Here is a 27996-nt window from a genome sequence, read left to right as displayed (position 1 = left end):
GGTCTATATTGTATTTTGAGTGATTTTCTTTTTTTTTTTTTGATTGACGTTTCATTCTTGTTTGTGGCAACTTCTGAGCTCCTCACATGCCAGACTGGAAATTACAAGTCCTTGCCTTTTCATTTTGTTCAAGTTTTTTTGTTTGTTTGTATTTTGTTTTGGCGGTTATAATAAAGTTTAAAGTTTAAAATTTCTAAGTAATCGAATCAATCACCCTTTTTCCTTATGGCTCTTCAGTTTTTCTTACACTAATAAGATTTTTTAAATTCTACATTTTTTCCTATTTTTATTTTCTTGTGTGCTTTATTTTTATTTATCTGGAATTCATTTTTGCTAATGTTCTGAGGTTAGGACCTTACATTTTTTTTCCAAGTGGATAATCTAATTTTCCTAACACAAAGATAAATACAAATAATGGAAATATAAACTAGTACACAACCTCTATGGGAGGCAATTTGGAAACATCTATCAAAAGTATAGATGTACAAACCATTTGATCAGAAATTATACTTCTGTGACTCTGGTCTATGGATATACTTACATGTATGCAAAATGACACATATACAAGGTTATTCATGAAGTAAGTAGTTGTAAAACAATATCAGAAACAACTTTAAGGTCTACTAGCAGGGATTAACTAAATGAATCACAGTGTAACCATATAATAGAAACTATGTAGCTGTTTTAAAGAAATTAGAAACTACCACATTGGTAAAGGGAAAAAAAGCAAGGTACAGAATAATGTGTAAAGATGATATCATTTGTGTCAGGAAAGGAAAAAACAAAGAATACATTAATCTTATTGTATAGGCATAAATTATCTCTGGAAGGATACACAGAAAACTGGAAACACTGATTACTTTCAAGGATGGAATGAGGTAGCTCAAGCACAAATGGTGAGGGAGACTTTTCACTATATACACCTTTTTTTTTTCACATCTTTATTGGAGTATAAATGCTTTACAATGTTGTGTTAGTTTCTGTTGTACAACAAAGTGAATCAGCTATATGTATACATATATCCCCATATCCCCTCACTCTTGAACGTCCCTCTCACCCTCCCTATCCTATCCCTCTAGGTCGTCACAAAGCACCAAGCTGATCTCCCTGTGTATATACACCTTTGTACAATGTGCTTATTTAAAAAAATAAATAAAAATTAAAAAGCCCAACTTAGATATCACCTCTAAAACAAAAATAATGGGAGTTTAGTAAAAGGAAAAAATGTTTTAAATATTAATGCTTTAAATATAAATAAATAATGAATTAAATCTAAATAACGAATACACAGGGATTTGTTATGCTATTAGTATTTTCAGTCAAAAAAAGTAATTGAATTATATTCATAAGGCACTAACAGAGTAGGTGGAAGGATTATGGGTATTTTTTCTTCTTTTCAATATTTTCTATTTTTCCTTCAATGAACACATTTCTGTGATAAAATAAGTCGTTTATATTTTATAAATTTATAAATTTATTTATTTATTTTTGGCTGCATTGGGTATTCGTTGCTGCATGGGCTTTCTCTTGCTGAGGCGAGCAGGGGCTACTCTTTGTTGCGGTGTGTGGGCTTCTCATTACGGTGGCTTCTCTTGTTGCAGAGCATGGACTCTAGGTGCGTGGGCTTCAGTAGTTGTAGTGTGCAGGCACAGCAGTTGTGGCACATGGGCTTAGTTGCTCCACGGCATGTGGGATCTTCCTGAACCAGGGCTCGAACCCGCATCCCCTGCATTGGCAGGTGGATTCTTAACCACTACACCACCAGGGAAGTCTCAAAATAAGATTTTTTAATATTAAAATTTTAAAATAGAAATAAGTTGAAACTCAGAAAAAAAATCACTATGTTGAATGCTTTCTGCAGCTCATATAAGATGTTCATTATTTGGGTAAAAATAGAAAGACTGGAGGATTTAAAGACAATATTGGTAAAAATGGAAGAAGAATCTCCTTCTACTACTATCTTCCAATTCATGCGACCCACACACAAACAGCTTTGATCAAATGGTTGGTTCCAGAAAATTCCTGGACAACTATTCAAGTCTAAGGTAACTCATGTTATTCTAAGGAGGTAAAATGAAATTCTGAAGACATGTTAGTTCACATTAGCATCTATCAAGTTAACACGGTGTGGGCTTCCCTGGTGGCACAGTGGTTAAGAATCTGCCTGCCAATGTAGGGGACATGGGTTCAAGCCCTGGTCCGGGAAGATCCCACATGCTGTGGAGCAACTAGGCCTGTGCGCCACAACTGCTGAGCCCACGTGCTGCAACTACTGAAGCCTGTTCACCTAGAGCCTGTGCTCCGCGACAAGAGAAGCCACCGCAATGAGAGGCCTGTGCACCGCAATGAAGAGTAGCCCCTGCTCGCCGCAACTAGAGAAAGCCCGCGTTCAGCAATGAAGACCCAATACAGCCAAAAATAAATAAATACATTTATTAAAAAAAAAAAACAGTTAACAGGATGATTTTTTAGAAGGATGTGTAGGGTAGAGAACATCCTCAGTCAAACATATAGGATGTGTTAAGAGTGTCATCTTCACAAATGTCTGAGAATAATTTTTGTCATCAAGCCTGCATTCACCTGCACAGGTGAAAAGATGAAATTTCTCAGAACAATATCCCAGCAAATAAGGCAAACCAGTTTTCTATGGTGATGTATTATCTATTTAGGCAACTGGTATTCACAGTCAGGTTTTCTTAAGTTCTTTGTGTGTTAAGTAATGTGCAAAAATACCTTTGCTTGGGAGGAATCTGCAGCTGCTCAAAGTACAATTGGCCCAGGGAGTTTATGCTCATCACAACCTCTTCTTCAGATACCAAGTCTATCTTGAATGGGTTTGCTGTGATGTGACACTTCAGATCTCCTTTTCCATTTGCCAATACAAGACCGCCTGTATCCCCTGAGCATGAAATCAGCCTGGAAAACAAGGCAGGAAGAGAAAAATAAATTGCTGTAGGTTTACATGGCTCAATGCAATTCTCAATTCAAATTAGTAAATCAATATTCATGTGACATAGCACAGATAAGGCAGTAGAGAGCTGTAATTGAGAGCATGGGCTTTGGTGTCAGAAAGACTGGACTAAACATAGCTCTCCCACACACTAGGTGTATAACTGTGGACAAGTTAATCTTTCTAGTTCTTGTTTTCCTCATCTGTAAAGTGGAAATGATAAAAGCAAGAACAAATAGAGATTTTTGAGAGGATTAAATGAGATCACACATGTAAAGCACTTGGCAAAGAGCCTGGCATATAATAAGCGCTCAGTAAATGTTAGCTCTCATCATCATTATTACTTTGGTCTGGTAACAAGTTGGTGCATAGAATTTAAACATTTTGCTTTTCTTTCTCGTTCCAACCCTACACTCAGAAACTGAGTAAATAACACAGATTCGGTTATTGATTCACTCAGTCCAAAGTGAGATGGAAAGGTGAAACTTTTGTTTATTTATCACCTAACTTCCAACAGCCCAATCAGACACGTACACTTTTTGGATGCTTTGGATCCCCAGGAGTTATATAAGCTCAGAGACAGCACTTAAAATCCCTAGGTCTATCATCAGGAAAAAAAGGGAGACTCAAATCAACAGAATTAGAAATGAAAAAGGAGAAGTAACAACTGACACTGCAGAAATACAAAGGATCATGAGAGAATACTATAAGCAACTATATACCAATAAAATGGACAACCTGGAAGAAATGGACAAATTCTTAGAAAAGTACAACTTCCCAAGACTGAACCAGGAAGAAATAGAAAATATGAACAGACCAATCACAAGCACTGAAATTGAAACTGTGATTAAAAAACAAAAGCCCAGGGCCAGATGGCTTCACAGGAGAATTCTATCAAACATTTACAGAAGAGCTAACACCTATCCTTCTCATACTCTTCCAAAATATAGCAGAGGGAGGAACACTCCCAAACTCATTCTACGAGGCCACCATGATCCTGATACCAAAACCAAACAAAGATGTCACAAAAAAAGAAAATTACAGGTCAAAACCACTGATGAACATAGATGCAAAAATCCTCCACAAAATACTAGCAAACACAATCCAACAGCACACTGAGAGGATCATACGCCATGATCAACTCGGGTTTATCCCAGGAATGCAAGGATTCTTCAATATATGCAAATCAATCAATGTGATACACCATATTAACAAACTGAAGGATAAAAACCATATGATAATCTCGATAGATGCAGAAAAAGTTTTTGACAAAATTCAACACCCATTATGATAAAAACTCTCCAGAAAGTGGGCATATATGACAAACCCACAGCCAACATCATTCTCAATGGTGAAAAACTGAAAGCATTTCCTCTAAGATCAGGAACAGGACAAGGGTGTCCACTCTCACCACTACTATTCAACATAGTTTTGGAAGTTTTAGCCATGGCAATCAGAGAAGAAAAAGAAATAAAAGGAATCCAAATTGGAAAAGAAGAAGTAAAACTGTCACTGTTTGCAGATGACATGATACTATACATAGAAAATCCTAAAGATGCCACCAGAAAACTACTAGAGCTAATCAATGAATTTGGTAAAGTAGCAGGATACAAATTAATGCACAGAAATCTCTTGCATTCCTATACATTAACAACAAAAAATCAGAAAGAGAAATTAAGGAAACAGTCCCATTTACAACTGCAACAAAAAGAAAAAAAATACCTAGGAATAAACCTACCTAAGGAGATAAAAGACCTGTATGCAGAAAACTATAAGATACTGATGAAATAAATCAAAGACGATACAAACAGATAGGAAGATATACCATGTTCTTGGATTGGAAGAATCAACATTGTGAAAATGACTATACTATGCACAGCAATCTACAGATTCAATGCAATCCCTATCAAATTACCAATGGCATTTTCACAGAACTAGAACAAAAAATTTCACAATTTGTATGGAAACACAAAAGACCCTGAATAACCAAAGCAATCTTGAGAAAGAAAAACAGAGCTGGAGGAATCAGGCTCCTTGACTTCAGACTCTACTACAAAGCTACAGTAATCAAGACAGTATGGTACTGGCACAAAAACAGAAATATAGATCGATGGAACAGAATAGAAAGCCCAGCGATAAACCCACACACATATGGTCACCTTATCTTTGACAAAGGAGGCAAGAATATACAGTGGAGAAAAGACAGCCTCAGTGGAGAAAAGACAGCCTCTTTAATAAGTGGTGCTGGGAAAACTGGACAGCTACATGTAAAAAAAGAATGAAATTACAACACTCCCTAACACCATACACAAAAATAAACTCAAAATGGATTAAAGACCTAAATGTAAGGCCAGACACTACAAAACTCTTAGAGGAAAACATAGGCAGAACACTCTATGACATAAATCACAGCAAGATCCTTTTTGATCCACCTCCTAGAGGAATGGAAATAAAATAAAAAATAAACAAATGGGACCTAATGAAACTTAAAAGCTTTTGCACAGCAAAGGAAACCGTAAACAAGACGAAAAGACAATCTGCAGAATGGGAGAAAATATTTGCAAACAAAGCAACTGACAAAGGATTAATTTCCAAAATATACAAGCAGCTCATGCAGCTCAATATCAAAAAAACAAACAATCCAAAAATGGGTGGAACACCCAAATAGACATTTCTCCAAAGTAGACATCAGATTGCCAACAAACACATGAAAAGATGCTGAACATCACTAATCATTAGAGAAGTGCAAACCAAAACTACAATGAGGTATCACCTCACACTGGCCAGAATGGCCTTCATCAAAAAATCTAGAAACAATAAGTGCTGGAGAGGGTGTGGATAAAAGGGAACCCTCTTGCACTGTTGGTGGGAATGTAAATTGATACAACCACTATGGAGAACAGTATGGAGGTTCCTTAAAAAACTGAAAATAGAACTACCATACGACACAGCAATCCCACTACTGGGCATATACCCTAAGAAAACCATAATTCAAAAAGATACATGTACCACAATGTTCATTGCAGCACTATTTACAGTAGCCAGGACATGGAAACAACCTAAATGTCCATCAACAGATGAATGGATAAAGAAGATGTGGCACATATATACAGTGGAATATTACTCAGCCATAAAAAGGAATGAAATTGAATTATTTGTAATGAGGTGGATGGACCTAGAGTCTGTCATACGGAGTGATGTAAGTCAGAAAGAGAAAAACAAATACCGTATGCTAATGCACATATATGGAATCTAAAAGAACAGTACTGATGAACCTAGTGGCAGGGCAGGAATAAAGATGCAGACGTAGAGAATGGACCTGAGGACACAGGAGCAAGGGGAAGCTGGGACGAAGTATGAGAGCAGCATTGACGTATATACACTACCAAATGTAAAATAGATGGCTAGTGGGAAGCTGCTGCATAGCACAGGGAGATCAGCTCAGCGCTTTTTGATGACCTAGAGGGGTGGAATAGGGAGGATGGGAGGGAAGCTCAAGAGTGAGGGGATATGGGGATATATGTATACATGTAGCTGATTCACTTTGTGGTACAGCAGAAACTAACAACACAACATTGTAAAGCAATTATCCTCCAATAAAGATATAAAAATAAAAAAATAAAATCCCTAGGTCTAGATATTTTTCTAGTGCATAGTCACCCTGGTCACAGGCCACTTTAGGGAGGATTAGGAAGGATAGTTTATGATCTTATATATCTTTACAACCTCCTCCATGGATTCTAGGCCTGCCCCTCAAGCAAGATGCTTTGGGTTCTGGAAATTAACTTTGTAGTTTGAGAGGTTGTGTCTCACTGTTCATCAAACTTAAATAGAGTTCTTTTGATTATTCTGTCAAGTAGGACTCTAGTCCATCTATTTCAGCCTAATGGACCCCCTGACGTATCATGCACTGCCCTGAGGCTTGAGCCATTTTGAGTACCACACAGGCCCTGTTATGGAAACACGTCTACCTTGTCTCTTACAACTAAATGCTGCTACTTTGACTCTGCTACCTAGAGTCTCATCATTTCCACTGAAATCAGGGAGCCCATTTTAATGGTACCATTCCCACCATTATCTCTAGCTCAGAAAAGACATTCACTCACTATAATGCTTTCCAAGTGTTCCCTCACTAATGTATTTCTCAATGAAGGAAGTATCTTTTGGATCCTTTGGAGAACAGACTTAGGGGCTAGATGCATATGACATATCCACTTCAACATTTTTATCTCCCTAAGTCTATGAATCATTTCTTCTACACAGCGCCAAGGAATTTCTGGTATCTCAGCTTCATTCAGCACAGTCCATAGCTGAGTTCAAGTTATACTTAACCAAGCAAATAATTAGAACCATTTTCAGCTGTCTAAGCTAGCATATTAAATCTGGATTCTCTGGTACCTGTACCCATGTCAGTAAATTTAGCATGATCCTAAAATTATGGTCCTTCCTTCTGGTCTAGAAGTCCCTCAGAAATCATTTCCATGCATATTTCCCAGATTTTTGCCAGTATAAAATCTTACAATTCTTTAGGTGTGTAAGCCTTTTCCTCCTGGGTTTGACTGTAATTGGCTCCCTAGGCATGTTGGGGTCTGACTTGATAGTGGGTCTGGAGGCAGTGAAGAGTGGTAAGGGTGAAGCACAGGGAGCACTGGAATCCCCTGGCACAGTATATTTCAGGTGAGGTTAACCGGGGTGTCCAAGCAGGTGAGATCAGCCTTATCAGATGGAGGAGAAGGAGCTGCTTCTGCTGAACTGGGAGGCTCAGTGGAATTTTGAAGTTTGGGACTCATGGTTATCCAAATCTTCCCAAATGTTGCTATTCAATTTTGGGGAGTCCTACCTTTTCACAGCGATGCCCTAAATTCATAGCCCTGATGAAGCTGTGAATTCAACTTACGCTCTAATTCAGCAGACCACAGAATCTAACTCTGTATCTGATTTTCAGCTACGAGGACTCTGTAGATATGACTTTTAGGATTGTCACAGAAATCTGTTAGGTTTCTGACAATTTAAAAGCCTGAAACTGCTGTTTTCTTTAAGTTCTTCAGTGAAATTAATAGCAGCCAGGCCACCTCAGAGTTTTGAATTTTGTATGGCAATCATGCTATGCTATGGCCCCACCACTTGGTTTGCCAGAGCCATGCTTTCAATAGGCACTCTATTTAAGGCAACCACAAGTAGTAATTTGACTGTCACAGAATGCCGTGGTTTATTGCTAGTCGTACTAATTTGCTAGAGCTTCCATAACAAAATACCACAGACCGGGTGGCTTAAACATCAGAAATTTATTTTCTCACAATTCTGGAGGCTGGAAATCCTAGATCAAAGTGTCAGCCGGTTTGGTTTCTTCTGAGGCTTTTCTTCTTGGCTTGCAGATGGCCATCTTCTTGCTGTGTCCTCACATGGCCATCCCTCTGTCTGTGTTATCTGTATCCTCATCTCCTCCTCTTACAAGACACCAGTCATACTGGATTAGGGCCCACCCTAATGACCCTATTTTAACTTAATTACCTGTTCAAAGGCTCTGTCTCGGAATAGTCACATTCTGAGGTATGGGGGGTTAGGGCTTCAACATATGAGTCTGGTTGGGGAGGGTAGTATTCAGCCCAAAACATTAATATCTCACCGCCTAATGAAAACCAGGTCCTCACTGCCTTCAAATCCAAGTAGATCAGCTAACTAAGCTCAGATTTCCATCCTTGAGGGTCTGTTGCTTATACTCATTCTGATATCAATGACTGTGTTAACCAAAACTCAACTGCAGATAACAGAAACAACTCTGGCTATTTTAAGCAGAAAGTAAATGACTTAATATGGAGGAATTATTAGCTTACAACATTATGGAAGGTTTGAGGTAGCAGGTTCCTGGCTGAGTGTCCAGTAATGACTCCTAGAACAATACTGCATAATTGCAGGCCAACAGAACTTCTCTCTTAGCTGGAATCAGGAAGCTGGGTAATCAGAAGTCAATGTGGCAACTGGTGGGCTCCAGGATCATGCCAACTTAGCTGCAATCCAGAGACTGGGAAACCACTGCCCTAACTAGTGGCTCTAGAGTCATTCTATAACTGCTGATGCACACCAGCAAAATGGGAGACTCAATTCTGAAATCAAGATAACTGTAAGTGCATCTGATTGGTGGAACATGAATTACATCAGAAACTAGCTATATGGGAGTCTGGGAAATGGAGAAATGTAGTTTTTATTTATTACAGTAGCCAAAGGTCCTCTAGAAAAAGGCTGAAATAGAGGCAAAACTAATATACCACATTTACTACACAATGCTAATATTACCCTGACTCCAAAACCTGGCAAAGATAGCACAGAAAAACTATAGACTAATGTTACTTATGAACACAGATGTAAAAATGTTAAAGGTCTACTAGTAAAATGAATCGTCCAGGAGAGTAAAAAATAATGTAATGTGACCAAGAGGAAATACACACACACACACACACACACACACACACACACACACACACTCTCTCTCTCTCTCTCTCTCTCTCTCTCTCTCTCATTTGCCAAACTGCAAAGCTATGAGAATAGTCCCTTTTTAATTCTTATTTCCTAAGTTCTTAGCCTATAGTAGTGGCTCAGTGATATATTTTAAATTTATGATAGTTCTAGCATAGCTAAATTAATTTCTCCTTATAATTTATTAGCTTTTTTTTGGCTGTGTCAGGTCTTAACTGCAACACGCAGGATCTTTGTTGTGGCATGTGGGCTCTTTCGTTGCGGTGCACAGGCTCTTCGTTGCAGCACGCGAACTTCTCTCTAGTTGCCGTGTGTGGGCTCCAGAGAGCATGGGCTCTGTGTTGCAGCGTGGAGGCTTAGCTGCCCTGCAGCATGTGGGATCTTAGTTCTCTGACCAAGGATAGAACCTGCGTCCCCTGCATTGGAAGGCGGATTCTTTACCACAGGACCACCAGGGAAGTCCCATAATTTATTAAGTTTTTATTAGATTTTCATGGAAAAAATAATCTACATAAAACTATGATAATGATGTAGTGAAAATTAAAGCATCTGGCATAATCTTATATTCCCTTAGTGACATGATATAAAGAAAATAACAAACCAACAGACAGAACCAAGTTAAAATATCACCGGAAAATGTGCTGAGAACTGATGCAGATTCTGCAGGTACATGAAAAATGCTTTAATCCCCAAAGATTTTTTTTCCACCTAGAAACTGATCATTAATTTATCTCTGACTCTAAGACAGATTATATGTTAGACTTCTGAGACTGCCGTTAATTAAAAGTGAGTCAGTCTAACTGTATAAATTACTGTAAGCATGGGAGTTTTGCTAGTACATTGGATCTCTGGAGCCCTGCTGTTCATCTGAGTGAGTCAATTAAACAGGTCTCCTGCTTGCTCCCAAAGTCTGGCTGATAAACCGCTTACTTTGTCAGGAGGAGAGAAGATCAGAAGCTCTGCTTCTGCCCATTAATAAGTGCTGATGAGTCAAATGGTGGAGGAAGAGAGTACAGAATGGATAGCATCAAAATGGATAAATTTATCCCCAAATAACTAAAAACTAACTCTGCCAATGGTTGTATCTTTGAAGAAACAAAATAAGAGACTCATACAAAAGCTGCTACTCAAGGTATGATAGAAGAATATATTAAGGGTGTATCCAAGGTAACGTGTTTCTTGGCTTACCTTACAGTGCTTGGCTTGCTTGTGAGGACATCAGGAACTTCATACCTGGGTTTCAAGGGTGTTTCTTCATTGATTTTAAGCCTGAAAATATTTCCCTCTATACCATAAACTTCAGCCAGGAGAGGAACCTGGGAACACACACGCGATTAGTTTCAACAGGTTACCCAGGTCAGTTCTACAAATTATGATAATTAGAAAACTATGTTTAAATTATTATAGGCCAAGCAAATTGGAGAACAATGGCAATCATGAAGGAAAGCCTTTCCAATCTATATGTACTTGCTTGGCTCTATCTGTAGTAGAAACAAACACCTCCTATGTGTTCTATGGTTAGGCAAACATATAATTGTCCAGACCAGGACTGTTAAGAGTGAGAGGGCTCTCTATTAATAACGATAGTGGATGACAGGCATAAACTGAAACTGCCCTTGGAAAATTGGGACATGTGGCCCACTGTATCTATGATACATATCTAAGATATGTACAGGTATCTTAAGAATAAGTGTTTGGTGTTAAAACTAGAGTAACTGGATTCCAGTTGAACGAAAGATGAAGGGTAACAAGCCACAGAATAGAAAAGAATAGACAGTAAAACGGTGGTCATTGGGGTTCTCTACTGTAGATGAATAAGGCTTCCTGTGTTAAAATCAAGGCACTTCCTGTACACTTAGATTAAGGTCTGGGGAACTTTCTCTAGAGGCTGGGATATTCTCAGCTTTCTCAAGAAGATCAAGAATTTAGGTTAAATACTGCCTACGATGAAAGATGGAAGCAACATAGAATCATAAAGAGAATACAGAGTTTGAAAAATAAAACAATAACAACAAACTCTGAAGGCAGAGATGGCTGGATTTAGATTACAAAATGAGGCATCAAGATTAGGGAAATATCTTAAGACAGTGGTTTTCAACTGATGTGCCATGCTGCACTGGCTGCAAATCATTAAGTACAGTATGATGCCAAATTCTGGTTACAACTGGGTCTGTGTATTGTTACTATAATGTCTGTTAAATGAAAGGCTAAGCTGGGTAGCCTGTGTGAGGTAACACACAGAACGGGTATGCCGTGGTGCAAGCAAGATATAGGAAGCAGGGAGAATATTAATGCAGCACCAAAAAACAAAAACAAAAACAATCCCTCCCCCACAAAACGATGTTACTGGAACCTTGCTTCTTCAGAATATAGGAAAGGGCACTTGAACAGTGACAGGACACTGAAGAGTCACCAGGTAAATAATGGTAAATAGGCTGTGGCTGCTTTTACAGACATTCTTAAAACAAGGTTATGGGGCTTCCCTGGTGGCGCAGTGGTTGAGAGTCCGCCTGCCAATGCAGGGGACACAGGTTCATGTCCTGGTCTGGGAAGATCCCACATGCTGCAGGGCGGCTGGGCCCGTGAGCCATGGCCGCTAAGCCTGCGCGTCCAGAGCCTGTGCTCCACAACGGGAGAGGCCACAACAGTGAGAGGCCCGTGTACCACAAAAAAAAAAACAAAAACAAAAAAACAAGGTTATGATGTAGTACTGATCATACAATAATAATTTTTTCCCCAGCTTTATTAAGAAATAATTGACATATTCTGTAAGTTTAAGTTGTACAACTCCTTGATTTGATACTTATATATTGCAAAAATGATCACCACCATAGCATTAGCTAACATCTGCATCAAGTCACATAATTACCATTTCCTTTTTGTGGTGAGAACATTTAAGATCTACTCTCTTAGCAACTTTCAAGTATATAATAGAGTATTATTAACTACAATCACTGTGCTGTTAGTCATCTTATTATAGTTGGAAGTTTGTACTCTTTGGCCAACACCTCCCCCCTTTCCCCACCCCCAATCATACTGTAATTACTGCTTATATGTTTAGTATTCTTTTGTATATTTGATTTACTTCAAGTGTGCCATCAGAATTCTAAGATTTGAAAATGTATCCAAGTATAAGGCTGAAATCCTGTTAGATTATGTATTCCCTCCCAAGTTAGACATAAATTTCCACTACTCTCTCAAATTTAATTCAACTAACATTTATTTGGCATCTAATATTGTGAAGTGCTGATTGCTGTGAAAAGGATGGCTAAACTCTTAGGGAGAGTGCAATTTAGAGGAGATGCAACACCTATGTTGTAACCGTAAAGCGTTTTATGATAAATGCTGAGATAGGACGAGGACATGTGCTGCGGGAGAACAAGGAAGGGGAATATTGATGACTGTAAGGAGAGGGGTTCTGGGACATCTCTCTGGAGGAAGAGGGACTTAAGCAGGGCCTTGAGGGATTAGTAGGACTTTGGGGAGGCAAAAATGGGCAAGAACATCCTAAGCAGAGGGCACACAGGTTGTCCCTTATATGTGATTAACAAATTGCATTTCGTTTATATACTCAGAGATCCTCCCATTATTAGTAAAATAACTTTCTTAAAAATCTTTATTTTTTTAAACCAAAGACTGGTCTGATATGTTCTGTTCTTGAGGCTGTGGCCTAGTAAAGAATCCTAATTATATGAGAGAAGGTAGCAATAACCCTGCTTTTCCTATAATAACCCTAGGCAAGCAAACATACAAATCAGAGTAAAAGCCCCACTTTGTTTTCATTTTAACTTAATTAAGCAAACCAATTTTGCCAATAGGTAACCCTTTTCAAAGTCAATATCCAAATTCATTCTTATCTCTTATTATCATCAACATAGCTTCATATTCCAAGCACATAATTTCCTTAGACCTTAGTATACATTTGCTTGTATGATCTGGCTCATGCCGTTTTTACTGGCTTAAAAAATCAACAGCAGCAGACTCTCAGAAGTCCAATAAGTAAAGCTACTTGGACTGAAAACAGCAGGAAGTGGCTCAGAGCCTCTACCGTTGAGCCCGCTCCCCTCCCTGCATTGAGTTCTGACACCCCTCTACGGAAACCTCAGGGCTCTGCGCATGACAGTTTATAAACCACTTCCCTGGGCTTCTTAACTGCCAGTTATTGTCCAATTTTTCAACCAAAACTGGGCTGTCAAAAAGTCTGGACATGAATGTTATATCCTTCTATCTAAAACATTAAGAATTTCTAAACATTTCTGTTCTCTAGAGACCTGTTTGGATATTTATTTTAAAATAATATACAAATAAATTATTGAATCTCTATTAGTGATTAAAAATGACAATAAAAAACACGTTGTGGGCTTCCCTGGTGGCGCGGTGGTTGAGAGTCTGCCTGCCGATGCAGGGTACACGGGTTCGTGCCCCGGCCCGGGAAGATCCCACATGCCGCGGAGCGGCTGGGCCCGTGAGCCATGGCTGCTGAGCCTGCGCGTCCAGAGCCTGTGCTCCGCGGCGGGAGAGGCCACAACAGTGAGAGGCCCGCGTACCGCAAAAAAAAGCAAAAACAAAAAATTATGTTGTTACAGAAGTTAGACTGCATAAACTCAGAATTATTTAACGTTAATATTTAGAGAATAGCAGTAAAGATTGCGGCAAGATGGATTTATGTAAAATAAGTGAAGAAACATAAAATTAAACATTTAAAATAAGGTGAGACAGCATGGGTTTTGCTCCCCTAGAAAGATTTAAGATGTGTAAATGTCCTCCTACACAGAGAAGATGAAATAAATCCTCAAAGAAAGGAATACATTTTGGAGGTTCATTTTAGTACCACAAGTCTCTACTTGGTTTTTCATTCAGAGGCTCACCTCCCATAATCTGGGAGAGCATAAATTCCCTTTTCCTATCTTATTTCTCCCATACCGAATAAAAATAAAACCCAGTAGTTTGTCATCCCTAAGTCTAGTTTTTTTGGCCACAAGGGCAAAAATATGAGACAGGTTATAAAAATCATGGTGGTAACAACAGCCTTGTCTGTACATTCAAGCAGTGGAATGGATCACAGTTACATTAAAAGTTTTTTTTTAATTTCACCCCAAACTAGTAGAGACTATGACTGAGTTAACAGAATAGCCCTCTAACATATATTTAAATGATGGTGGGTATTAATAAGGGAAATTATGACCCCAACAACTTCTCCGTGATGGGTAGATCTTGCTTGTCCTCTGGAACCAGGTCTTTCTACTATATTATAAGGAATAGTTAACCTAAAAGGCCTAGAGAAGTGAGCAAGGACCTCTCTCAGCTATTGGTCAAGACCTTCCAGGATTCAGAGAATGGTCTAAGATTCATTAAATTGCTGTAGGGCACTTATTGCCCCTTCCATAGTTGTAGCCAGTTGGTTTATTGCAAGCACTGATTCTCTATGGAGAACGCTGGCAAGTTCACACTGGGCATTAGCATGTTCCCCAAGGACAATTAGCCTGTCCAGGTATGCTTCTGATTGCTTGGCCAGTTCCCCAATAAGCTGCCTGTTCCTGGACATTTCTGCAGAAACAGTCCTGGTTAACAAGTAGTAGTTGTTCCTCATCTGTTGAGGAGGTGGCTGGTTGGGCAAAGTCCCATTGCTTAGATGAAGACGCAAGGGATAACTTCATGGAGGTGCTCAGAGATATCCCTGCATCCTTGGAGAAGCTGCCAGAAGTGTTGCCACCAGTGAAAACTTGCAAACAGGCTGCAAAATAAACATTTTGCCAAATAGTTCATCCATGTCATGAAAAAGCATAAAAATTAGCAATATAAAGTAGGTCAAAGACGTAGGTCTGTTCCAAATAGCCTTGCTAGCAGTGCTTTTTAGGTACACTCAGAAGATAGCATAAATTTCCCTGCTCTGGTGTCACAAGACTAGATCTTCTCTTTTTCTCAATCCAGGTCAAATTTTGACTGAAGGTAAAAAATTGATAGTAGTAGGAAAAAAGGAGGTCTAAAAAAGCAGTCAACACTTTACTGATAACTCCTTTAAGATTATTTTCTGGAAGCTTCTTTATCAAATATCTGATTATTTTGTCATAAGAAATAGGACCCTATGTGAGAAAACTTAGGGATCTGAACCTGCAACCAGCTTTTCTTCAAAGCCTAGATGTCCTGACCTAGAGGCAACACACAGGGCAACACTTCAGTTTGTTTTGTAACATTACTGTGTCCCAGGAACATCATGTTTGCTATGGACTGAATTGTCCATTGTCATTTTCCCCCCTCCCCAAACCTTCCCCATTCTCCAACCCTTCAATTCATATGTTGAAGCCCTAACCCTCAATGTGATGGCACCTGGAGATGGGGCCTTGGGAGGTGTTTAGGTTTTGATGAGGTCATGAGGGTGGAGTCATGATGGGATTACTGCCTTTACAGGAAGAGACCAGAGAGTTAGCTGTCTCTCCATCATGTGAATATACAGTTGACCCTTGAACAGAGATTTGAACAGCATGGGTCCACTTATACATGGATTTTTTTTCAATAAATACTTACTATAGTACCATACAATCCTTGGTTGGTTGAATCTGTGGATGTGGAACCATGTATACTGAGGGCTGACTGTGAAGTCATACTTGGATTTTCCACTGCTAACCCCTGCGTTGTTCAAGGGTCAACTGTACACTAAGGAGGTGACAGTCTACAGGGCAGGAAGTGGGACCTTGATCTAGGACTTCGCAGACTCCAGAACTGTGAGAAATAAAGGTTTGTTAAGACACCCAGTTTATGTTATAGCAGTGTGAGCTCACTAAGACAACGGTGAATGAAACTTGGTTCTGTTTCCTGGTTGCTTATTAAGTAGCAGGTTGGGAGAAGGGAATTGGGAAGAAGGATTTCAAAAATTAACAACAGGGCTTCCCTGGTGGCGCAGTGGTTGAGAGTCCACCTGCCGATGCAGGGGACACGGGTTCGTGCCCCGGTCCGGGAAATCCCACATGCCGCAGAGTGGCTGGGCCCGTGAGCCATGGCCGCTGAGCCTGTGCGTCCGGAGCCTGTGCTCCGCAGTGGGAGAGGCCACAACAGTGAGAGGCCCGTGTACCGCAAAAAAGAAAAAAAAAAAAATTAACAACAAAGCCTGACAACAAAATTATTGCTTTAAGAGTTTTAATGGTGTGAGGGCAGGTAGGCACTAAGAATGCTGGGTTTGTCAGAATCTGCCTCATCAGTGAAATCTGAGAACTGCAGCTGTGAGCTGAATATGATCCTCTTAGACTTTGGGCTCTGTCTCTCTGAACCTGAAATAAAAAGCTATCATTCTAAATAAGTGGATGTACGTGGCTTTTTAAAAATCTCCAGACCATATCCATACCATATCCTACTGTGAAATCTCCCATGAAACACCCATCTCACCCCAGAAAAAACCTCTAATGGAGGCTCCTTGACTATGCAGTGAGCAGGATACAAGGTTCAGACAACTTTAGAAATTACTGTTTGGATCTTTGTTGTCCCTATCAAACTGATATAGGGCACGAAGCCTTAAGTCCCTATTAGTCATCTCAACTCCAAGTGACAAGGAGGACATTAAAATGACATTCAGTTCAGAATTTTAGGGTGACCTCCCAAAACATACATTGCATGCATTTGCCTGACATCAGAGCATGCAGATTCCCTGTGCAGCACTGTTATTTCCAACACCTGAACATTGTGTCTGTTCCAAGGGGTCCTCAAAGTTCTCAGTCTTGGGAGCCACGTTGCTGACATCCTGGATCACTTGCCCTTGCTTGTCCGGCTCCTCAGCTCCCTTCTGAGCCATGTGCTGTCTTGCGCTGAGCTCCCGTGGGTCCTCCTGGACTGTGGCTTCTTTTCCTTTGAAGGCATCCATAGCTGGTGGGCTCTGGTTCTGGCACCTGACCTGAACAGCATTGTCCCTCATATTTTCAGGATCCAAAGAGCGGTGTGTACAGAAAAACTGACCTATAGTCTTGTAAAAGGCAGTGTGAGAGGCTCTACCACTAACTTCACTGGTATGGAGCTGCATCGAGAAGTTGCATTTTGGCCCACACTGGTATTCCGAGTGCCTCATTTACTCTGCCTCGGCATGTGTCATCATGACAGTGGATTGTTCAGGTGCTCAACAGACTGAGCCTCCCCAAGGAGAGAAAGGGACTGTCCCTGACCATGGGACAGCTATAACTCTCTGGGGCTAGACACATCAGAGGCAAGAAGGAAAAAGAGCAAATGACAGGAAAAATGAGAAAGGAAGGGAACTGACTGCTGGTATTAAACTCCTGGAAGGTCTCTGGTGGACTCCTTGCATTTCCTGGAGCCAGCTGCTTCTGCTGACCCTGAATACAGGGGTTTGGCGGGGTACTGGGCTATTAGACCACATGCAAATGGCGGGTGGCTCTCTAGGAAAGAAATTAATGCTGCCCCATGTTTTCCCATGAACAGCTTTCAAACTTGGTTACAAAAGGATGTAAAGTTTGGGAGACCTGGATCAGTACTCTACCATGAGCTGTGAACTCAAAGGTTGCACAGATGCCAAGCAAGGAGGGAAATTCCTCCAGAAAAAAATGAGTGGTGTTAAGAAGCAGCACTAGGTTTTGAAGAAAGGCTAACCATCCCTTCAGTGTAGTTAAGAGAAAAGAACTAAGTGTGCTGCTACCACAACTACATCCTTAAGTAACCATAAGTTGGGAAAAAGGGATGGGGATAGAGAACACAAACTATTGATATGATTCTAGCCCCTATTTTGAATTCAGGTAAGAAAGCTATGTTAGAGAATTCTACATCTTTGAAGTGACTAAAATCTCTAAAACTTCATATGGAAGGTAGCCTTCCTCACTGTGCCATTGCTCCTCCTGCCTGGGAATAAAGTTGAGCCTCCCGACGAAGTTAGAGACCTTACAAATGTTACAGAGAATGCCCTGATGTTGTGGGGCAGTGTTTGCTCTGTCTTCTCCGAGAAGATTCCTCAGTGTAATGTTATACGGCAAGCTCTACGGTAGTCACAAGATCTCTCACAATGCTGCAGTGAAAGTGGGGATGTCTTCTCAGTCTGCTTCCCAGAACTGGGATTTGTTAGTGAGCTGATGGAATTACTATCTAAGCTGTTATGGGACTAGACTGCATGTCTTTACCTATGTCCTTCAGCGAATTACCAATTAAACCAGATTGGTCTGGGAGGCCTTAGAAGCTTAGGACACCTTTCAAAGACAGGGGAGGATGTGAAGTGAGGGTCAGGTTGGAAGCATCAACTACTTGTGCATAACCACACTTCCTAGCCCGGCCCACAGCACTTCCTCTGTGACTGGCCCATCTGAAGTAGTGTGAAAATTTGACAGATGAGAAAAAGCACTTAGGATACTGCTCTAATCCTTTTAGCATGTAACAACTATGGTGATCTGTTAGTGAAGCAGCCTAGGGGTGGGAATATCTGTGACTTATTCAACTGCATAGACCATTGTTCCTCTTGCCCACTCACATTTTGAGGTTTGGACATTCACTGAATCTGTACCTTGCTTGAGGTATGTTGTATAATAGTGATAAAAAGAGCATGGGTGCGTGACAGAGTCTACAGTCACAGGTGAAAATTCTGGTTACTAGCTATGACTTTGAGCAAGTGGCTTTTTAGACTTCAATTTCCTTATCTGAAAATTAGGGACAATGCAATGTACCTCTTAGATGATTCTGAAGATTAATTAATAGGAAATAACATTCGCAAAACATCTAAGAAAGCATCTGATACAAGGCAATCTATATGTTGATAGTCATATTACTTTTAAAGTAGCATTGTGTAGATATTAAAAAGATGGCATTACTTCTCTCACAAAGTTTGTTTTTGAAGCATACATAGTTTAATTAGCCTTTGTGGAAATTTACTTCATTCAACCCAAATAAATACAGAAACAAATAATTCTCTGTAGAAAATACTTTTTCTCACCTTAGCTGCTTCGTTGATGATTTGGAACCTGGTGCTCTCTTTGCCTTCTGTGACTGAGTCTAGTAATGCCCGATAGGTAGACTTCTTGGAGAGCCGCTGTTTCTGACGCCTACAGATTTGGAGTATACAGACGTCTGAGAATGATTTGTGATTCTCAGCCTCCAAAAGACTATATTACCATGTGGAAGTCATTAAAATTCACTTCAATAGTAGGTGAACTGGGCACAAGCAGTATATTAGTACTCCAATAAAGCACTAAGAGGAGTATCAATAATTTAGAGAGCTAAGAAAATTAATAAGCAGAGTGCTAATGCAATTAATAAAATAATAAGAAGAGTACTAATAAAATTGTTCACCATAACACTACTCAAGGATGGTATTTTGTCCCCTTTATTGAGAAGGTGGGGCAGTTTTCATAGATGACACATATTAGCTTGTTGATGTCCCTCCCTCTTTCCATGAAATGTATACTTTAATTGAAACTTAATAAATTTTAGTGGAAATCCAATATAATCCAGTGGTTTGTCAGGGTGACCAGGAGTTCACTATAGAATTCCCTCTAAGGTACCTGTTCAGAATTAAAATGATATGATTTTCTTTCTCTAGAGTTGTGTGTATAAATTAGAAAGTTGTATGATATAATTTTTGGTGATTTCAGTTTCAGGACCACATAAAGGTAGACACTCAAAAAAGTTTTAAAGAAATATTTTTTGAGGCTCTGGGGAAATAGGCAATCATATAGTGGTGATGGTAGTGCAAAATGACACAATCTCTATGGAGGGATATCTGGTAATAGTTAAAATTTCAAATACATTTACTCTTTGACCTAGTAATCCCACTCCTGGAAATTCATCCTACAAATATACCTGCGTGTGTAGGAAATGACATATGTATAGCTTTTCACTGTGGCAGTGATGTTACAGCAAGACTGAAAACAACCCAAGGGTCTAGCAATAGGAGAGTGAATACGTTATAATTTACCCAATGGAATACCATACAGCTATGAAAAAGAGGACAATTTCCATATACTCATACAGAGCTCTTCAGAATAAATTATGAAGCAGAAAAAAAGATGTATACAACAGTGTATATAGAAAGCTACTTGGCCTAAGAATGGTGGTGATATAAGAATATGTGCATTCACAAAAAGAAATACTGGAAAGATAAATAAGAAATTAATAAATCTGGTTACTTACAGGGAAAGATGTTGAATGGGGTGGAAGGGGACAAGAAAGAGAGTAACATTTTTCAATGTGTATCTTTTTATATTATTTGATTTTTGAACCATGTAAAAGTATTATTTCTTCAAAGATTCAAAATTTTAACGTTAGTTGAAAAACACTTTGACTTTTAAAATACCTGTTTATTAACACAGTAATGTTAATTATAATGTATAAGTATACAATATAATTAATTATAATTAATAACATATTAATAATAAAATGATACAGGAGTTAAGCTAGAGTAGTAAAGGTGAATTTCTCCTGTCAATAAATTATTTAATCACTGAATTTCCTAATCGACTCTTTCCTCAGAAAGTCTATCAGTTCTCAAAAATTTAATAAACATCAATTTTGAAATATTTTCAGAACTATTCTATCTAGGTCATATACTTCCTCTTCTTACCTGTAGAAAGCAATCTTGCTGCAGTCTTTGAAAATGTTTTTATCCACAGCTTCATCTTCAACACTAATAAAAAGACATTTTAAGAAACTTATTTTATATAGGGTTTGTGAATCCAAATTTTGTTCTTTCTCTAACTATAATATAAATCATGGGACATAAATCATTGTGATGCAAAATTGTGTCATGGCCATAACACAATAATGTGTTTGCTGCAGAACAACATCCTTTTGTAAACCACCCATGGTAAACAACAAAACATGAAGTTCTGGGATTGCTCAGAAAGCAACAGAAAAAGAGTACTGTCACTTATGAGAAAGGGTTCTTTAAAATGAATGACTGAAGGCTATGGCTACAACAATAAAATCTGAAGGAGTAAAAACAAAAAGCCCCAAACCGGACCAACAAAAACAACCCTCCCACCTACTTATTCAACAAAATATTTTCAGAACTTTCTTGCTGAGTGTTGGGCTCTGAAGAAGATAAGAAGTACTGTGTCTGAGTTTTCTTTGACAGCCTAACCAACATCACAAATCAACCTGACAAATGATATAACAGAGGTATGTACGAGGTGCTAGAATAAGGATAGAAACAGAGAAGGAAAATCCTTTGCTTTTTAAGATGATGCTGATCATCTAGGGGCCAATGTTTTTTATTTCTTATTTATTTTTAACATCTTTATTCGAGTATAATTGCTTTACAATGGTGTGTTAGTTTCTGCTTTATAACAAAGTGAATCAGTTATACATATACATATGTCCCCATATCTCTTCCCTCTTGCATCGCCCTTCCTCCCACCCTCCCTATCCCACCCCCCTAGGTGGTCACAAAGCACAGAGCTGATCTCCCTCTGCTATGCGGCTGCTTCCCACTAGCTATTTTACGTTTGGTAGTGTATATATGTCCATGCCACTCTCTCACTTTGTCCCAGCTTACCCTTCCCCCTCCCCGTATCCTCAAGTCAATTCTCTAGTAGGTCTGCATCTTTATTCCCATCTTGCCCCTAGGTTCTTCTGAACATTTTTTTCCTTTTCTTTCCTTTTTCTTTAGATTCCATATATATGTGTTAGCATACGGTATTTGTTTTTCTCTTTCTGACTAACTTCACTCTGTATGGCAGACTCTAGGTCCATCCACCTCACTACAAATAACTCAGTTTCGTTTCTTTTTATGGCTGAGTAATATTCCACTGTATATATGTGCCACATCTTCTTTATCCATTCATCTGTCGATGGACATTTAGGTTGGTTCCATGTCCTGGCTATTGTAAATAGTGCTGCAGTGAACATTGGGGTGCATGTGTCTTTTTGAATTATGGTTTTCTCAGGGTATATGCCCAGTAGTGGGATGGCTGGGTCATATGGTAGTTCTATTTTTAGTTTTTTAAGGAAACTCCATACTGTTTTCCATAGTGGTTGTATCAATTTACATTCCCACCGACAGTGCAGGAGGGTTCCCTTTTCACCATACTCTTTCCAGGATTTATTGTTTCTAGATTTTATGATAATGGCCATTCTGACCAGCATGAGGTGATACCTCATCGTAGTTTTGATTTGTATTTCTCTAATAATTAGTGATGGTGAGCATCTTTTCATGTGCCTCTTGGCCATCTGTATGTCTTCCTTGGTGAAATGTCTATTTAGGTCTTCTGCCCATTTTTTAACTGGATTGTTTTTTTGATATTGAACTCCATGAGCTGTTTGTACATTTTGGAGATTAATCCTTTGTCTGTTGTTTCATTTGCAAATATTTTCTCTCATTCTGAGGGTTGTCTTTTTGTCTTGTTCATGGTTTCCCTTGCTGTGCAAAAGCTTTTAATTAAGTCCCATTTGTTTATTTTTGTTTTTATTTCTGTTACTCTAGGAGGTAGGTCAAAAAAGATCTTACTGTGGTTTATGTCAAAGATCTTTCCAGTTTTGAAGAATAAACTCTGGAATGATATAGGAAGAGATGTACTTAGCTGAACCTGGAAAGCAACCTGTTTGAAATTCATGTGTTAAGAGTTCTGATCACAGGGCTTCCCTGGTGGCGTAGTGGTTAAGAATCCATCTGCCCATGCAGGGAACACGGGTTTGAGCCCTGGTATGGGAAGATCCCACATGCCGTGGAGCAACTAAGCTTGTGCACCACAACTATTGAGCCTGTGCTCTAGAGCCCACGAGCCACAACTACCAAGCCCGCGTGCCACAACTACTAAAGCCCACACCGCTAGGGCCGTGCTCCACAACAAGAGAAGCCACTGCAATGAGAAGCCCGCGCACCGCAACAAATAGCCCCCGCTCACCACAACTAGAGAAAGCCCGTGCGCAGCAACGAAGACCCAACGCAGCCAAAAATAAATTTATAAGATAAATAAATAAAATACCACCATGTTAACGTTAAAAAAAAAGAGTTCTGATAACAATTCTTCCGGTTTTGTTAACCATCCTTCAAGTATTTCACGAGAGGCTATTAATATCAATTAATTCCGTGGAGAATTGAGAAGGCTAGAGATTGAGTCCACAAATATAAAATATGCAAATAAGACATGCAATCAAACAATCAATAAAGTCTTCAGGGTCTTCCCTGGTGGTGCAGTGGTTAGGAATCTGCCTGCTAATGCAGGGGATACAGGTTTCAGCCTGTGTGCCGCGGAGCAACTAAGCCCATGCGCCACAACTACTGAGCCTGCGCTCTAGAGCCCGCGAGCCACAACTACTGAAGCCCGCGCGCCTAGAGCCTGTGCTCTACAACAAAGGAAGCCATCTCAACGAGAAGTCCGCGCACGGCAACAGAGTAGCCCCGGCTCCCCGCAACTAGAGAAAAGCCGCACGCAGCAATGAAGACCCAACGCAGCCAAAAATAAATAAATAAAATTTATAAAAAAATAAAGTCTTCAAAGCCAGAATGTTGTTTTCAGGTACTATCTATCCCCTGCTTCCGTGGACCCTGGGGTCAGTCCCTGCTGGACCACTGGGCCTTTACCTGATTTCCTCTTTCTCAGCTGCGTCCATGGCTTCCCAGTCACTTCACAGGCTCCCAGATCTCAGGCCAAGGCCCCAAGCGATCTTTTAGATTGTCAGTCTTTCTAAATAACCGCCAGCACTTCACCACCATCAAGTTTCTGGGACTTTCATGTCCTTAAGGAGTGACAAATTGACACTTGCTCCCGGGATTTCCAGGCCCAGATAAGGGTTTCTACAGAGATTGATCTGGCAAATTTTTCTTGGTTCTGAGTAGCTGATGAGGAACTGCCTTCATTAGAAACTGAAAAGGTTTTTGCATCCGAGGAGGCGTGTACTCAAAGAGCCCTAGAGGATGCAGACCAAGGGCGTGACAACGAGGAAGTACCGACACGCCCTGCGTGATTAGGGCGAAGCTTCTGCAGATCTACCTCAGTGACTGTCACGCCACGGATACTGAAAACTGACCCACTCTCTCCTGTATTTTAGTTTTGAGTAGGAAGTGCCGGCGGGGTTGTTGCTGGAGGTTGATGTTCTCCGACCAAACTCTACATCATACTCTTCACGGGTAGAATGGTCTTTTAAAAGGGGTTGTCTACTACATTATTCCGTTTAGGAAGGCTTATACTCCACCACCGCCAAACTCCAGTCTTTGCTTAAATACCTCCGGAAACCGAGTACTCACTACTACACGCTAAACAGGCAGCCAGACTTACGGCTTTCCCAGACTTTTGGCCCCAGCGTCTGACTCAAACGATGAGGGACTGGGGCGAATGGGAGGAGGAGAGAGCCAAACGCCACATGGGGTTCTTCCCTGGTCCCCAAACCCTTTAAGGGAGAGAGAAGAGCCAACAGACTCGGCTGGTAACTTTTGCAGATCATCCTAACACTCCAAGGTGACCAGGTTACGGCAGGAAGACGCCTGCGCAGTAGGTCCAAAGCCTCATACGAAGCCTGACAACTGCCTGAGGGCGGGGCCGCTGAGTCGCTAAACAAACAAGCCACCAGAGGTTTTGAGGACCCGGATTATCCCGCCCCCAGAGAGGAGCCGGAAGAGGGCGGGACGAACCGGAAGAAGGTGAAATGCTTTCGGTAGGCACTCCACGGCTGTGAAGATGGCGGCGGCTGCGTGGCTTCAGGTGCTGCCTGTCATTCTTCTTCTCCTGGGGGCTCAGACGTCTCCATTGTCGCTTTTCAGTGTAGGACCGGCACCCGTCGCTGCTGCCGACCGATCCAAGTGGCACATTCCGATACCGTCGGTGAGTGGTCACTTCAGGAGCAACTGAGTCCGGAGGAGCAAGGGGTGGGGCTACGGTAGCCCAAGGGGTCCATGAAGGTTCCACTAAAGTCCGCTTCCAAAGGGGTGGGATTGCCGGGAGTGTCTGTGTAGCTGCTTAACCGGGACTCACCTCCCTGGAGCGAGAAGCTGTACGCTTCTTTGGGTAAATTAGCAGGAATGTCAGGGTCAATTCAGGAGCGGAGAGTGGCGGTGGAGCGGTTTCTTATCAGCAAAGGCAGAGAACTTTCATTGTCTGACTGGAAACGTGTAAACTTGATGTATAGGTGGAGAGTGGTTTCTCTTTCAGCAGAAGTTTCACAGAATGTTGTGACCCCGGGTTGGATGAGAGGAATATGTAAATAGACATCTTTCTTTTTTTTTTCTCTGCACTTTTTTGTTACTGGATAATTCTACTTACGAAGTTGGTGGATTTCATTTGGACTTTGAAATGGTTATTCTAAGCCCTGCCGTGTAATTAGGAAGCCTAGGCATTTAAAATGATGTATTCAAACGTGAGAATGTTTAAAACGGAAGAAACAGTATTCTAAAATTTCTTATGATAAGTTCGTTTTTCTTAAGGATAATTAACTGGATTGGTTGACCCTTTCTTCCCTTTACCACGTTTTTGAAACGTCGTTTGAGTAAGAGCTATAGTGCTGTGAGCCGACAAATCAGATGCTGGCTGGAAATGCCGAAAAGCATTAGTCTTATTAAAACCACGGTAGCCTTTTTGTTCTGCTGTGCTCACTGGTTGTAATGCCCAAATCTTATTTGAGCTTTTGATATGGTAAGAATTACAGCTTTTGTTAATTTGGTGACGATGTTCAGATTCTCAGTTTTAGGTATTTATTTGTTACCTGTAAAATGGTTAATAGTTAAATATGGCTGTCTGCTCATAGAATAGTTTATTTGAAGAAATGATTGGTTATTCTGGACGGTGATTAGTGAATAAAGGGAATGAACTGATTAAGGAGGACCTTTTAGAAAGATTTAAGTTAGGTTAGGATTTCTAGCAGCCTTCCTTCTGGAGTACTTGCTTCATGGCCTGTGGAAAAAAGAAAAAACTTGTCTCTGCACCAAGCTTCAAAATCCTGCAGTTTGGATATGGTTGAATTTTACTAAAAGGAAGGATATTGATGCCTTTTTTTGTGTGTGTGTTAAGAAAACTAACGTCAACATTTTATAAATTTTAGCTTTTTATATCAGTTATATTCTGCTTTGGGAATTAAAGTGATCTGATGCTAATTATCTCTCCTTTATCTTTGCAGGGGAAAAATTATTTTAGTTTTGGAAAGATCCTCTTCAAAAATACCACTATCTTCCTGAAATGTGAGTTTTTGCATTTCATGAAGTTTTTATTCGAGTTTTTGAGTGATCTTTAAACTTTCAAATTACCTGTTTTCTACCTCTGATGATTTACTCTCAACATAAGTTCTGAAATTTAATAGTCAAGCACTATCTAGGTATAAACCTATGTAGTGTAACTAAGGTCCTTTCACAGAATAATCTTTAGAATACTTACTTTTATGAACTTTATTTTCTTCTCTTGTTTTTCTGGTGTTAACAATATATAGTTAGACACATTGTTTTGGTTGATTGCCTCCATGGGTTTTAATCTGTTCTGAGTCATGGAGATAACTGCCGATTTTGTTTTTGTGTGCTTGTTAGATGTTTACTGGACACATGACCTAGGTTTGTCAGACCATTGGCTCTGAACAAATATGTTCAGTAAAGCTTTTGTTTGCTGAAGGAGTATTTTACCACTTGGATCTTTGGAAGAGGAAGCTCAAAGATAATTACCAGGAAATAGGAATAGTAGAACAAAACCAGTCTGTCCAGTGGGAAAACCACTGTATCTGAATCCAGAATACCCCATTGTGCATTAAAGAAAAGCTTCCTTTTATTTCTGAAACTGGCTTTATTTTTAGAGAATGAATGATCACGGGCAGCTCCATTTCAAGATCAGGAATAAAAATCCAGATCATCCATGTGTGCTCCTATGCATATTTCTCTCTATGAAAATGCAAAGTATGTCATAGTTGGATGATTTTATTCTTTTAATCACTTAGTAGGTAGTTACTGAACACCTACTATGTATAGTGCCAGGCACTGTTTTAGACAGCAAGGAAGTGATAGAAAAGACCCTTTCTCTTATTGAGATTATAGCCTGGTGGGATGGAGGGGTTAGGTAGAATTTCTATGAAGAATGTACTGTGTCCATGAAAATATGATCTCTTGGCTGATAATTTAAGTTTGATTTAAATCAAATCTACTCTGACACGCTGGTATTTCTTGTGAGATTGGCTTTCTAGAAAAGAAGAGCTTTTAGGGATAGCAGTATTTTGTCTTTTGAGATACCCTGACAGCCTGTATGCTATTCTGTCCTTTTATTTTGTACAGTTTCTTCTTACCTGTATTTTGTTCTAATGGTTTTTCTAGTGGTTTTTGGTCAAGCTGCATATTTTGAAGTGTCTGTGTTTCCTTGTTTTTGGAGGGTTTGAAGCTTCTTAAAATTTGCATTGTCTTTCACTTTGTTACTTCTGTGTTTTCTCATACTTACCTTGTCTCTGATTTTATGGTTTTGTGGGTATGGTATACAGTAGATTTCCATGAAATTGGCAGGGCCATTTTCTTTTCTTTTCAAGCCTAAAATTACAATTTTTCACCTACATTAAAAATGTCTGTTTTGGAGAAAGAAGTGAGATTTGCTCAAAGCTTGGAACTCCAATCCTTTCTAGAGGTAGCCACTTCTCCCTTACACCTGCACCTGGCTCATGTAAGATTCTTAGGGACTAGACCTGCCAGCCAAGGGAAG

General features: G+C 39.9%; 2 protein-coding genes across 20 annotated transcripts in view; one reads left to right on the top strand and one right to left on the bottom strand.

Annotated features, from left to right (window-relative positions):
- The window catches only part of GANC (glucosidase alpha, neutral C), a 78496-nt gene extending 53576 nt beyond the window's left edge, over positions 1-24920 (bottom strand). For 2 of the 7 annotated variants that reach the window (XM_033851542.2, XM_033851543.2), the window contains exons 1-5: positions 23925-24920; positions 20964-21026; positions 19338-19446; positions 10613-10740; positions 2734-2916 (exon numbers count right to left, since the gene is read on the bottom strand). In XM_033851542.2, the coding sequence (XP_033707433.1) occupies positions 2734-2916; positions 10613-10740; positions 19338-19446; positions 20964-21026; positions 23925-23953 (512 nt within the window). In that variant the 5' untranslated portion in view covers positions 23954-24920. Of the gene's footprint in view, positions 1-2733; positions 2917-9640; positions 9806-10612; positions 10741-14921; positions 15159-19337; positions 19447-20963; positions 21027-23924 lie in introns of those variants that run through there. The other 5 variants (XR_004525138.2, XM_033851541.2, XM_019935338.3 and 2 more) reach the window with 5 other exon arrangements.
- Positions 24921-24978: 58 nt separating this feature from the next.
- The window catches only part of TMEM87A (transmembrane protein 87A), a 43172-nt gene continuing 40154 nt past the window's right edge, over positions 24979-27996 (top strand). For 4 of the 13 annotated variants that reach the window (XR_002176422.3, XM_073800809.1, XM_073800811.1 and 1 more), the window contains exons 1-2: positions 24984-25161; positions 26450-26510. Coding sequence is in view for 11 of the 13 variants with exons in the window: in XM_073800809.1 (XP_073656910.1) it covers positions 25018-25161; positions 26450-26510 (205 nt within the window). In the remaining 2 variants the exon portion in view is untranslated. Of the gene's footprint in view, positions 25162-26449; positions 26511-27996 lie in introns of all 13 variants that reach the window. The other 9 variants (XM_073800807.1, XM_004326021.4, XM_073800812.1 and 6 more) reach the window with 6 other exon arrangements.

Source organism: Tursiops truncatus, chromosome 2 (assembly GCF_011762595.2).
Source record: "Tursiops truncatus isolate mTurTru1 chromosome 2, mTurTru1.mat.Y, whole genome shotgun sequence".
NCBI classification, from domain to species: Eukaryota; Metazoa; Chordata; class Mammalia; order Artiodactyla; family Delphinidae; genus Tursiops; species Tursiops truncatus.
The sequence above is the reverse complement of the archived record's forward strand: the minus strand, read 5'-3'. Positions and strand labels throughout refer to the sequence as shown.